General features: G+C 31.8%; 1 protein-coding gene across 1 annotated transcript in view; it reads right to left on the bottom strand.

Annotated features, from left to right (window-relative positions):
- The window catches only part of LOC140055435 (uncharacterized), a 34,947-nt gene extending 26,245 nt beyond the window's left edge, over nt 1–8,702 (bottom strand). The window contains exons 1-8 of the mRNA XM_072100772.1: nt 8,697–8,702; nt 8,102–8,196; nt 5,148–5,211; nt 4,490–4,535; nt 3,051–3,242; nt 1,448–1,584; nt 970–1,049; nt 284–381 (exon numbers count right to left, since the gene is read on the bottom strand). Coding sequence (XP_071956873.1) covers nt 284–381; nt 970–1,049; nt 1,448–1,584; nt 3,051–3,242; nt 4,490–4,535; nt 5,148–5,211; nt 8,102–8,196; nt 8,697–8,702 — 718 coding nt within the window. The remainder of the gene's footprint in view (nt 1–283; nt 382–969; nt 1,050–1,447; nt 1,585–3,050; nt 3,243–4,489; nt 4,536–5,147; nt 5,212–8,101; nt 8,197–8,696) is intronic.
- Nucleotides 8,703–15,129: the final 6,427 nt, after the last annotated feature.

The following is a 15,129-nucleotide window of genomic DNA, read 5'->3' as shown; positions in this document are numbered from 1 at the left end:
AGCAGTAATATAGACTACACATTCTGCAGGTGGGTTTCCTGTTGCGCAACATCATGTCTACCATGTTGTACAACCATTTTATAAATTGCTGGCCATGCAATACCACCTTCAACCATTTGAATGGAGAAAGAAAATAAAGCATGGTACATGATATGGCTAGGGTACACCAATGTATTAAACTACACAACAGTGCAAACATATAATAAAAATCAAATCATCTAAAATCAAGAGAATTCTTTAAAGATAAAATCTCCACCTATTGAGAGCAAACTTAATATCATACCTGTAGACGATGGTACCAATGGTTCAGCAGTAATCACCTTGTCATCATTCATAATACAACTATCTTGACTACTCTCATCAATATCATCAACATTCCTCCTAGTACAGTATTATACAAACAACAATTGTCATCATTTCAATACTTTATAGCTACAATCTTTCGGAAAATTAAAGTTATTTTCCAAAAAGTAAAACGCAGTTTTTATTACTTTCAGTTGTTGCTCTTTAAAGGACTGCAATTCATTCTGCAATATATTGTTCGTTTAAACTATATCAATTCGTGTGATGTGTTATATTGATTTAAGTCACAAGCTATGGCTATGTTTTTCATCATGATGTTATTGAGTTCATAAAATTAAAAAGTTTTCAATTTACTGAAACCAATTTAAAACATTCACCAATTGCAGATATAACAATGTTTTGAATTATGAAATTGTTTTGTGCGTTGTGTACTGAACAAGAGGAAAAATCTTATATTATTGAAAAGATCACCCATTATATACAAATGAAATAAAGTAAAGAATATTTTCAGTACGTGGATGAAGATAAGCAGGTCTATTTCCATTCAATGATAAATTGCATCCATTAAACATTCAGTATTTCAACTGTAATCAAATGCATTCATTTTATCTATAATTGTTTATATCATTTTTTTGTGGAAGTAAAAAAAAATTGTTAATTGCTTACAGACTCGATGGAAGAAACCCTCTTAAGCGTGTTTGATAATTAACAACTTCTTCCTTCTTTTTGGTAGTAGTGTTCCGCACCTTTTAAAAGAAATAAAAATTCTAAAAAAATATGCGGACTAGGGCAGAATATTTGTCTTCGCTGTGTTGATGATAATGATGATAATGACGATAAAGATGATGAGAGTTATTGATCCTATCATGATGATGATGATGAAATTTTGTGCTACTTGATGTTTTAGACATCAAGAGTATGCACAATTGCACTAGCCACATCAAATTTCACCAGCTCCATCAACTAAAGCACACAGTAAATTTTGAACACTTTATATTCTTTACACTTTCTCGCAACACAACACTAAATTCAGGCTTGCAGTGTATGCAACTTTAACTAAATTATAGTCTGTCTTAACTCTTATGTAAATAAGTTTTCATATCATTTCTCGTTTGAACAATTTTGATTTGAGTCTTAAGCTTACTCTAGCAGACCGACGTTTACCAGGGGCTGGTTCATCCCCTGGACCTCTCTTTCTCTTTGGCCCTTTCTTGCTTTTCTCTATGTTTATACTAGGACTTGCATAATCATGGTCAGTCTCCATTGTAATTGTCTGTGATACTAAAAAAAAGAGTATCATTTATGTTATTAAAACAATCCTAATAAATTATTCTTGATAATACAGAGCGAGAAACTATGAATAGATTATGGTCATACACATTGATATTAACATTTGTAACAAAATGTTTTGTAATATTTTGACTGTCACTTAATCTTTGAGAGTCATTTGTATTAAGTTATAGTAGTTTGTAAAACGATGATTAATTCTAATTTTATTTGAACAGGAACTTCATCTGCTATCTGGTTTAAGTGTAATTGCTGGATATGATGATAAACAGCATCCTGTCTAACAGCAATAAAAGGTATGTCTTTTAATTAATTTGTCCTCAATGGCCACTCACTGGCTCAAAATCGGGTTTTCATATTTGTGCAATTTATGGTTCTTCCACCTAGCATCTACAAGCTCTGACCATTAATACTTGCTTCTGCTACAACTCAATTACCTATCATCTACAAGCTTGGCCATTAATACCTGCTTCTGCTACAACTCAATTACCTAGCATCTACAAGCTCTGACCATTAATACCTGCTTCTGCTACAACTCAATTACCTAACATCTACAAGCTCTGACCATTAATACCTGCTTCTGCTACAACTCAATTACCTAACATCTACAAGCTCTGACCATTAATACCTGCTTCTGCTACAACTCAATTTAAAATATGGCTAATTGGCATTCTCAAAATAATGATTAAAAGCATCCAATCAACAACTCTAACCAGTTTGCTACTATGAAATTGTTAGCTGCAATGTCAAGTAATGGTTATTTGATTGGCCGCCATCGATTCAACTACCGTATCAGCTATAATTTCAGGTTTTACAGTCAACCCACTCACTGATTGAATAAGATACTGCCTCCAATCAAATGAGAAGAATCTACTCAGGTTTATATAGTTATCTAATAGTGATATACACCAAATAGAAGGTACAGTACAAGATACAGTGGTATGATTGTCAGTACTACAAATAATATAATTGGGCTTGATATCCATGAGGTCAAGACAAAGTTAGCATAAATACCACAGCATCTTACAAAGTATTTTCTTAACACCTCTAAGGCTATTAATTGACTCCAGTTAGCTTTGAGTAATAAGATTTCTTATATTGTTTTAATTGCAATTGTTATTACTGTACATCACGATAGTAATGATTAGTAATAAATGGTCAGATGTTTGTCCTACCATGACGTAATTGTACTTTAGTACATATGAGAATACTAGTGAACACACCTAAGAATCACTTAATTAGTATTCTCAAATATACTTGCCGTACAATACAATTACTTTACATCACAGTAGGCCAAACATCTGACCAATTACCAACTCCCTAATGCTAAAAGCTACTTTGAAGTTGTTACTAAAATCATACAGTCAAATAAATTGGAAATATAAATTATAAACTAACAGCCTGTAAGAGCTTATTTACAACACAGAAATAAAAGGATTTTTTTTAAGTTGAGTATTTACCTCTCTGGGTATCTGAAATAGATGTAGGCATGGTGGATGTTAGAGAACTCATGTTTGATATGGAGCTTATTGCCATATCAGTAGTAGGATCATCACTTGATGTTTGATGCACTGCTTCTTTTTCTTCATTTTCTTTCACAGCAGATTCTTTAACCTCAATGTCCATATCTTGCTGAGAGAAAGGTAAATCATCTACAAAAAAAAATCAAACATTTATTTTCAAAAGATGGTGGTGTCACCTAGAAAGCGACGCAATAACAAAACAGACAAAAAGAAACAAATATAGAAATATATATATCACAGAACATATCTTGCACATTTAGTAATCTACTTTATGTGTACCAAAGTACCAACAATATTCTAGAATTAACAACTATTGAATGAAAGTCAATCTAGGTGTATTCTGTGGGCTTTCATTTGATACCATACAACAACAATTCAACAAACATTTATTTCATCAAATGCCATACAATTAATACGAAGCATAAAATGAGGACCAACCTGTTTCAGTTGGCCCTTTAACATGGTTACAAAAAGTAATAAGAACAATTAAGAATATGAAGCATCAGTAATAATATAATATATAATATAAAAAAATACAGGTTGTCTAATTAACCCCGAAAATGTCTTTTTTTCAATACATATTTTGGGTCAGTAAAAGCAATTCCGGCCATTTTTTTCGCTGTATTATGTATGTATTAGACCAAATATAATAAAAACCACACATTTTTAACCTTTGACACTGATTTTGGACATTTTCATCCATGGATAGCAATTTTAGCACATATCCCATGTTGTTCCTTAATTGCTGTCAAATTATCCTATAGAACAGTTGAGATGTTCTCTCCTAAATAAAGTCCTAGACCTTTGTCACCTTCTAATTTTGTAAATGGTCTAAATATGTCAAGACATTAACTAAGTTACTATCTGTAATTTTTAGGATAGTTGATTTATTATTTTACAAACAAGAAGCTATATTGTCAAGTAAGCAAAAAGCAAAATTAGACATATGAAAATAAAACGAAGTAACCTATATCAACAACTTTAACTGTTTTTAAATAGAGATTATTTTATTTCAGCTAGATATGGAAATATAAGCACAGACATTATTTTTCTAACTGATAATTTATTAAACGTTACTAAAATATACTAACACTTTAATATGGCATTTATGAGTCATTACATATTAGAGGGTAATATTTAAAAGCATTATACAATAATTACTTTCTAAATATATAAACCCATGTAAAAGAAAAATGGCCAATAACCATGTCAAGGTAAATCAAGGTAAATGGAATTAACTCTGTAATATCAAGCTGTGTTACTCAGCAAATAACAGAAACTGTTATTTAATGTTTGTAGATATATATATATATATATATAATTCACAATCAATTATAATTGGATAAGGGTAAACTTGGTAATCCAACAATACTTACCCTTCTTATTCAAACAACTGGCAAGGTCAAGTCCACTACTAAAACTCTGAAAATTAAAAAAGTTTCCAAAAACATCAAAAATTATATAAAGCTTTTATTACATGATTCAAAACTAATAATTATTACAAAATACATACTTATTTACTTATTTAAATACATTTCTAAATAAACAAAACATAATATTAGGAGAAGTAGAACCTTTTTGTTTGTTTTTTTTCTGTGAGCATACTTTTCTTGAGCTTATTTTAAAGATTAGGATATCATCAAAGCAGCACAAGTAAAGCTCAATGGAAGATTTTAAACTGACACTGTTTTAAAACAAAATTAAATTCTGTTTTTTTTTAATCTCTGATATTTTTGATAATTAAACCGGTTGATTCTATTTTGTTTCTTTTAACCTTTTCAATCTGTCAATTAACAAGCCTGGCCAATCTGATTGTGATGAGAAACAAGTCTCATTTTTAGATATTTTCATGAAAAAATTGCTACATATTGTAAGTGCTTGAATAACTACACTGTTTTCGAATAAGTGCACAATATTAAAAAACACTCTCAAGGTCTTGGATTTACCAAGACTTTTTTCCATGTATTTGGTAAAATTCAGTTTTGTTTTATAAATGATTCAAAGCTCAATACACGATTTAGTTTGAATACTTACAAAACTTTCAGCATGTTCTACATATTCATACAGAGATATTAAGCAATCCCCAAGACACTTCCATCTAAAAAACAATCAATCTTTTTACACAATGATCTATACTATCAATCTTTTTCAAGAGTTTGAGTTATTAATTAAACAGAAATAACGAAAACAATTTAAATGAACCGTTTATAAAATATTCAGTTTACCTTCCTTTATTACTACAAAATAAAACAATGTTATTACTTCAAAATTTAGTTAAGTAATACAGAAACATTAAACATATATTGAAATGTTAAATTAAAAAGAAACTAATACCCCTTTTACACCGCCAGCAAAATTACGGAGTTGATCCGGAATTCTGTAACTGGAGTCGTACCCGGGACACTGAAATGCGGAAATGTTGGACAGGGTAAACGATGTAAAAATGTACCCGGGTCGCTGAACAACCCAGTAAGTGATGCGGAATGTATTCAGCATCAAGTCAACCCGGGACGAAACCTGCAGTGCGGAAACTAATCAAATTGTTTCATCTGTGTTGCGGAACGGAAGACGATTCGCAGTTTGGTTAAGGTGGATACAATTTGAGGAAGGTGCCTGCTCAAACTGAAAAAGGAAACCAATATAGGATGGAGTTGGCACAGGAAAATTGGGATTCATCTAGAAATTCATCTCGTTCATTCGGAACAAGTGCAGCCAGAAAATCTACGCGGTCTATGCGAACTTGTTCTTTTTTACATTTTACATAAAGGAGAAATTATTGAACTTGGAAGAACAAAAAGTGTCTGTTAAAGTGGAGCTGGAAGAAGAAATGCGGTTGAAACATTTGCACCTTGACAATGAAACCAAATTAAGGAAACTTCAGCAGGAAAAGGAACTTGCCAAGTTGGACGCCGATCAAAGTACGGTAAAACAATTAGATTCTAAATCCGTTACCTCATTTATGGAGTACTTAGACGAATTACCTACACAATCTACAGATGATATTCAACAATATGTTGATAACATTCCCGAGAAGATATCGTCTGTTGAACATAATTCAGTTAGTGCTACTTTTGCAACACAACATTACAATACGTATAAACGGCCATCAACGATATCTTCATTTGGGCAGTATGCGCCAATACCTGGGGTTGTTGCATCGTGATTGCATCTACTTCATATATGACAGTTCCTACTATATCATTGCCAATAATTACCTCACCTGAAGCTATGACAATTCCTGTACCGACGTGTTATTTCTTTTTGTACAAGTTAGAAAGTTGGCCAAAGATTCAACCAAGAGATGCGCCTGGTCTTGGAGTATTTTCAGATTTTTTTAACGAAATCATGGTAGCTAAACAAAAGATTACGGATTTGGGAGTTTTAGATTACCCTCAAGAGAACCTTAAACTAATAAAGAAGGTACCTTATTTCATAGAAAATAGTGGCGAAATATTGTACAATCTAATGCTAATGTTGACTCTTTTCTAAGTTTTGAAATATTTGCAGGTTTTGTCAGAGCAAGGGCTGATGAAGCCAATGTACCAATGTTTATTCAACAACCAACTGTACCACGGATTGATGAACCAGAGAAGAAGTATACTACACAACGCCAACGAACATCTCAATCATTTGCCACCAAAGTGAACATGACCTGTACGTATTGCGCTAAGGACCATCATATAGATGAATGCGAAGGTTTTAATAAGCTGACAAGACGTGACCAAACGCAGTATCTGTGTGAACACAAGTTATGTTACGGATGTGGTATGACTAATGAACATCTAGCATACCAGTGCTCCAATGCTATGACATGTAAACATTGTAAAAACAAACATTTATCAAGCTTGCATATTTTTGAGCAAAACGATAAAGGCTAGATAAAGTTAATAGGTCTTTGTGCACCTCCGTTACAAGTAAATCATCAAGTACTTTTATGATAGTGCCTGTTTGGCTTCGAAGTTCTCGATGCCCACAAAATGAAATTCTAATCTATTGTATTTTGGACCCCCAGTCTAATACTTGTTTTATTTCAGATAGCATTGCTGAGAAACTAAAGTTGGAGGGGAATAAAACCAATCTACTTTCGTCAACTATGCATAGCAAATCATCCGGTCATGTCGCAAGTTTAGCCACATGGACAACTATCAGCTCTTGGATGGGGTGTCGTGGGCACCGTGTGCCAAAAGGTTCCGGAAGTGTCGGTGTCTAATCACATGGTTGCTTCGGAAAAGGACTCAAATGTATCACCGAAGAATCGTTTGGTAAGTCAAACTACTGCTAAAGAGATGATTTTGATATTGTATGAACAAAATTTTAATGACGATAAGCCTGGTTAATCTGCAATGTCAGCCGATGATCGTAAATTCATGGATATCATGGACTCTAATGTAGTTCAGCGTACAGATGATCACTACGAAATGCCTCTGCCCTTTAAGATAAGAGAAGGTATGCCGAATAATCATAACATGGCTTTAAAGCTTGAACACAAACTAAATCATAATTTAACCTTTAAGAATGACAACATGAACTTTATGGTAGATGTTCTTGAGAACTGTTGAATCTTTTGTGGAAACTACTGATGTTGACATTTCAGACGAGATGCAGAAGACTTGTGTATTTTCTACTTGCATATCTTTAGATTTGTTTCATAAATGGTTTATTAGTTTATGCAACAATTTCTCATCATGGACAAGGTTGTTTATTTGCTTATTTAATAAAATAAAACGTATGGTTATTTTTTATTCATTTTTATTTCAAGAAATATTATTCTTCACCAGTAGACTTGTAGGAGGTATAATGAGCAGACCGTTGCTAGGGTGTCTCTTCATGCAAGAGAGGGCGATATTTACATGGTTGGTTTTTGCAGTGTAAATACACAAAACACGCGTTATTCCCAGGTTAATGAATCAGGTGTGAAAAGGAAATTTATCGGGACATAGCACAGGTTTCTATTAAGCTCGGCGGTGTACAAGGGGTATAATGCATACGTGAATAATTTCAATGGCTTTTGAAACTTGACGTGCTTCTTTGGGGCTATCTCAGTTTCTCTCTTTTTACGTAGCTCAAATGCTTCTTCTAAAATCTGAAATTGCAAAAAAACACTGATTAATAAAAAATAATATACTGTATATACACAGTATGCTCAAATTGGTATAAAAATATACAGTTGTTTTTACAGAAATTGGGAAATATAGTGAAATGGTTATAATTAATAATATTTATTAACAGAATGCAATAACTTAACTTTAAACTATAGTCAGCTTCATGTTTTCAAAATGTTTTATCTGATATGGAAATCAACATTTGCAATAATGTGCACATTATTACATATTAAATTTTAGAAAATATAGTATAAAAAATGTATTTGTAGAGATTATAAAGTATTATAGACAAGGATTGGTTATCAATGAAACACAGGTATCCAGTAAAGTACATAGACTGACTCATGGCATTATTAACTGAAGGAAGTCAAAATTAGAATATGCACTATCTACACATTTCAATACTTATTTTTCGAAGCAGTTTGTTTTCTATGAATAGTTAATTACTAGAATTTGATGATAGTACGTTAAAGAAACATACATCCATTCCTAAATGTTAAATTCTTAATATTCAAAAACCATTGTATGCTTAATTTGTTTTGTATACAAATAAACAGATACATTTAAATCAGAATTTAGTTATTTCATACTAAAATACAGAAATAATAAAAAGTATTTAAAATACCAATAAAACATGAAAAAGGTCAAATCTGAAGACCATTTAATTAAAACAGTTTATTCACAGGATCAATATCTTTAAAACGTATGGTATGTTACAGTTTACTTTTAACCAGTATTATTTTTATTTTATAATTAAAACCTTAAATAAATACTGTATATACCTCACCTACTTTATTATCTATACTATTTAAATTTTTGATAATATATACTGTAAATTAGAAGTAGGAATTGGCACGTTACAGGTAGCTACAGGCTTCCCGATCATAAATATGCTCCGCCCACAACGATGAATCATAATTCACCAAACTAAATCAGGGGAAATTTGAATTTGACCGCACATTTGAAGACTATTACAAACTAATTTTAACATTACTTTGCTTTGTGTTGCAATAGTGTGATATAACTGAAGTCCACAAATACAATTTGGATTTTAATGGTGAATTTTATTAAGGACATTATTTAAATCATTGTATACACTATAATGGTAAGTACAAACAAATTTATTCTTCTAGTTCATACTAGTTCATTACTATTGCCTTTTATATTTAAGCTTACATTTTCTCCCTCTATGTTACGCCAAATTTTATATACTAAAGCACCAATTATCATGCAACAATGATCAGTACTATGTCACATTGTAGCACCGTTTCCCAATAAACAAGTAGAATTTACAAACATGCTACAGTATTAATAAAATCCTAATTTTCTTAAAATGTATTAAAATGTTATTAAAAAGCAAATATTAAAATAAAGCTAAGAAGCAAATCACTTCAGGCATAATTCTATGAAATATATAGCATTTGTAAAAAGAAAGTGTTAGTCAAACTAGTCATATGCATGTTCTAAAGAGTCACATGCAATTGGGTAAAAAAATAGTGGTTGACATAATGATACAGTAAGTTCAATAACAATAGAGAACTTAGGCAAACAAACATAAACGTATAGGCCTACTTATCCATAAGGAACATGTTTATGGACAAGTTTGAAATCATCAATTTTTTTTTTATTTTGTGCAAAATCATTTTTGCCTACAGTTAGAGAGCATACATGCCAAGTCTTCCTACGACATACCACTTGGCCCGTCCATACGTGGGGTACATTTTACTACTTTTGCAGTTCGCATATATTTTCTATATTTAGATCATGGACAATAATTGTATTTATTAGTGAGACTTTAGGAAATTTACAGCAAAACTTCTGTATGCCTAGGCTAAAATTCTCTAAAACGCTGGCGCTTTCGGGCCTTCGTACCCTAGCCCCAGCCTATTGTTGCTTGCTCCTCTCGCAAAGTTCTCAATATTTACGTTTTAAGCCCCCAAAAAAATAAATCCTGCACATGCCCCTGTGCTAGATCACATGGTCTGCATGGGCAACCTATGCATTTATCATTCAGAAACTGTGCAGGAAATATACTATCTTATGAACTGTTTGCTATTAGCCACACTGGCATGATCACAGCACGCTTAAACTGTGCCATTTCACAAATTGATCACAAATGTGTATTGCTTGCACAAATTGTTAACATGCTGAAAATGTTTACATATATTTATATGCATTGTTACACCTTTTCACAAGTTGCTATACATTGAATGTGGGACAAAGTTTCTAAAGAGCTAACGTTGACAGCAAGTTTGTAATGTCAACAATACAAGTAGAAAAACAAACAAATCTGGCCTGATTGGGATAAAATAGTTAATTTAATATAGTAGACAGGATATCACAAAATCCTCCAGTGTATACGACTTCCTATACTACATAATCATTTAAATTTCAAACAATTAATTAATGCGCAATCTGGGACAGAATTACAAATACAAAAATACACTTTAACAAGTCCAAAAAATAACAGCATGACAGGTATTATAAGACAATTACATATTATAAAATTAACTGAAGAACTCAAAATGATTAATTTTATATCTTCATTTAAGTTCAAATTACATGAATACCTTGTTTCTACTATTATTGTTTAAGTTAATAATATATCTGTCTTAAGTTAAATAATAACTGCATTTGTTGAGTTAAATGTCTTTTTTTGTTCATTATCATATATTATATATATTTCTTACCTTACCTTATTTTTAAATATGTTGCCTGGACCCCACATTTTAAAGCTTAAGCTTCTAGTGGGGTACCCCTTTTTCTCATTTATTATCTATTCTTTCTAGAAAATGTAACGGTATTTTGTTTTTATTTGAGAAATAAAATTGATTGATTGATTGATTGATTAACTGAAAATAAAGTGTACACTTAATTGAAGCATTAGGAGTTTAATAAACTAAAAAACTGCTTAAATTATACATTAACAAACTACTTTGAATTCATGCCTTCTATGTGAAAATGTTGCTATGTAATAAACTGCACAACTACACAATACAAAGACCTAATCTATCAGGCTTCATATTTGGAATAACTATGATTCACAGTGGTTAGTAATAATATACTTTGTTTTCTCACGGAAAACGTTTGATTCACCCAAGGGTTTATCAAGGCTGTGCAAGGCCATACGTTGTAGAAAAAAATAAAAAGAAATGAGGAAAGCAAAGAAAAATAAAACTTGCATTGGAGTACTATGTAAAGTGAATTAAGTGTAAGTTTCATCATCAGGATGTACAAATCATTTAATTTTTTGCGATTAAATAACCATGATACTCCATTTCAAAATTAGATAGGTGTCAATCAGTACAAAAATACTATAGAAAGTTACAGCCATATACAGTAGAAATAACATTTATAAATTCAACATGTCGGTCTGAGTTTCATCTGCAAAGGCATGATATATACAGATTAATATAAGCAGTTGACAATCTATAAATTTAAATTGATGAGTTCCTGTAGTTTGCAGGAAGGTTGAGTTCCTTCACAGTGAACGACTGAGGCAATGGCATCAGACATAGCAACTACCATGGGACTCTATTGCTCACACGTCACATACACTATTTATAAATGTTGATAAACAGTGCGAACAGCATTTGAGAACTCAAATTATTTGTGAATTTATAAAACTATCTATTTTGGTAAAAATATTTAAATGGCGACACAATGTTTAATACAGTACAACCACTCAAAACATCATTTTTACATAATTGAATCCCCTGTAAAGGCCTTTTTATACCAGAAAGATAAATGATGATTAATAAACATATATTTTTTCCACAAAAAACACAAAACCAAATTAAATGATTTCATAATCAGGCCTCTAGCCAGGGGGTGAACCCCACTTTAATTCACAGCGATCACCTCTTATCCAAAACATGCCCTCTACCCTCACTACTAGACCGTGAACATAATTCATTCCTTCATGCTGTATGAAGGTACATCTAAAACTTCTAAGAGCTGTGAATGAATTGCCGATTTATGCCTGGAAAATAACTACGCATTTTGGTCCATAGATGTAATATGACACAGCCCATACAGTATTCACAAGTATACTATAGTGAGCTGGGCCATGAACAATTCGTACAAAGGGACAATGGCAGAAAACTGCGTACCTATTGTTTAGATTGCAGGCAATCAGTGTACGTAAAAAATTAAACGCCACGATGACATTATTTATATGTGTGGCTATGAGTACAGTGTATGTACTGTAGTCTACAAAGCCTCTGATTATTTTTTTCTAAGCCAAATTGTTACATCAATTCAATAATAAAAATATCTTTAGATAATATATTTCCTCAACAAACTAATACAAATAAATATCATGATCGAAGAAATCGATGATTGTTTCTAACATCCGTCTTACTATGTAGCTGTTGGAGCATTCGTATGTCTTCTTTCTCTTCCTGTTTTGAAAAAGTGTTACCAATTGCCAGCTCTCCATATAGAATTTTTTTTTATTAATGTTAGAACATGCTTTTAAACGTGAAAGTTTAAAGAGATTTCCAGTGAGGTCAGGGTATGCACATTGTAGAAGAGCAGCAAGAAAGATGCCAAAAAAGAACCTTGTTCCACACCATTTTGTATGGCAAATGTTTCTGACAGCTTTCATGTTGAATAGTGGCATGCATCATGCCTTGATGAACATTTACGATGATGGAAAGTAATGTTTCGGGGCAACCAAATTTTCTTAAAACTTCTTTGAGGGTGGTGCGGCCAACACTGGCCGATAAAAATTATATGTAGGATGGTATTGTTCAATGGCCTTTTCATGAATTTATGTAAGGGAAAATACCATATCTACAGTAGATCGGCTTTCAGGCAGAACATGTTCAGCTATGGTTTAGAAGCATGGCAAAATGGTTTTGGCAAAAATACTTTGTGTGATGTTCCTCTATAGTTGTTAAGCCCGCTTCCTTTGTTTTTAACCAGTGTAATAATGTTGGCATCTTTAAGAGCATCTGTTTTCCCAGCACAGTGATGTGATTTTATGAAGTTCTGCCAATATTACGTCCCCACCTGTTCAAAGATCCCCACCTGATCCTGTAGTTCTATCTATCTTATAGGATGAAAGCATTTAATATTTTTTTGTTTCATGTGTTGTAAATAGTATACACAGGCCTTAAGCAGACATTGGGTCACCATTACAAAATCAAACAAGAAAAAGGATCAAGAATCGGGATAAAGATCCACCTTGTAGTTTTGACGTTTAACTAAAATTATTATCAAAATAATAAAAGTGGTCCATAGGGATCCTGGTCCGGATTGCACCAAAATTGAAAAAAGTCTTCCATTTATATGTGGTTTCAATGTGGTAAAGATCCATCTATTAGTTTGACGTTATCCTGCTGACAACCACACACTCGTATCTCAGACAAAAATATAACCTACTAGGTGGAGGTAACAATGTATCAATGATTATTTATAATAATTTACAACTTAGAAGCATATTCTGCATTGATATACTTAGAATTGTGGTTCCAATTTATATAGCACCTTATTTAATTTAAACTTAATTAAAATTAATTTATTCATTTTTTTATTTAAAACAAAAATCTATATATTATTATGCTTATATGTTATTATATTATTTTTTTATGTTTTGTTTGCTTCCTGCTAGCCATGAATTTCCTGACTGGCGAATCAAAGACTCTAGCATTAACAGACTCGTTCAACAATCTTAACTGTCATCTATTGAACTCTTTTTGTTGGGCTAACCGGTGAAACCAAAGATGATAAGGGTTACAGAATTAGGTTTAATCATAGAGTAATTATTACTCCATGATTTAATAGAGAAATGTATTTGTCATTAAAAAAAATGATTGGCAATACAGAATGAGAATTATAGATGTGCTATTGTAGGTATATCAAATTTATAAATAATAAAAATAATTATACATGAAGGTGCTTTTAATACTTAGATGAAGGTACTGTAGGTACAATAAACTATTCTTGTGAACATATATCAAACAATATTTGAATGAGGAGCTTACTCACATGGCACTTCAAGCATTCACTTATCGAGTTTCTTTAAGGAAATGCAACATTTCCTTTTTTAACAAACTTCTGATTCAGCAGGAAAAACTAGATAAAACTGACCAATACTAGTCAAATTACGAGACATATTAATAATAAATTTGTAACAAAAAGAGATCAAGTGATATCAACAGTTATTACGCTTAATTTCATGTCTCATCCTTTGGTACCATTTGACAATGTGACACTAATGCATTCAATTCAGAGCAATCATTTATAGTTGTGGAACATTACATTTTTAATTCATAATTACAGTAGCATTCTGATTTTTGTCCATTTAGTCATTGTTTCTATAGCTTTACTAGGATAGGAGACGCCACAGTCTTGAAAAGTCTGAGATTAAGTTGAACCTCAATTAACTTTTTACTTGTTTTCAGTGCTTTAAGACCTTGTTTTTTTGTGCTTCAAAAATGTGAAACCATTTTCAAACATTTATAACCATCTATTTTAAAAACACTGAAAACCATTAGAAATAATTTGCTACTTTGAATAATTACAGGTTATATGAGGTCTGAATTCACCACTTTGGCTGCTATTGCATGCATCCATACACATGGGGTATCAAAATGACATTTCAACCATTCTTGGGGAGGGCATTGGGGGTTTGAAGGAGTACTGAAGTATTCAAATTAGATTGTTCTGGAAAGGTATTACACTGAAGTATGGTTGGAGAGATGTAGCCACTCTGGGGCAGGTATTTCTTCTAGTCATTAATAATTAAGTTACAGTTTCATATAATTATTGCACGTAATGAGAATGATCATTCGACCATTATAAGACAATTACAAAGGCAATATATGTCATGCATTCATTTGGTTACATTTATTCAGTATACTGTATAAAAAAAATTAAAAAAATTAAATAAAAAATGTCTTCCCAGT

This window comes from Antedon mediterranea, chromosome 7 (genome assembly GCF_964355755.1).
Source record: "Antedon mediterranea chromosome 7, ecAntMedi1.1, whole genome shotgun sequence".
NCBI classification, from domain to species: domain Eukaryota; kingdom Metazoa; phylum Echinodermata; class Crinoidea; order Comatulida; family Antedonidae; genus Antedon; species Antedon mediterranea.
This window is presented reverse-complemented; position numbering and strand designations above follow the sequence as displayed.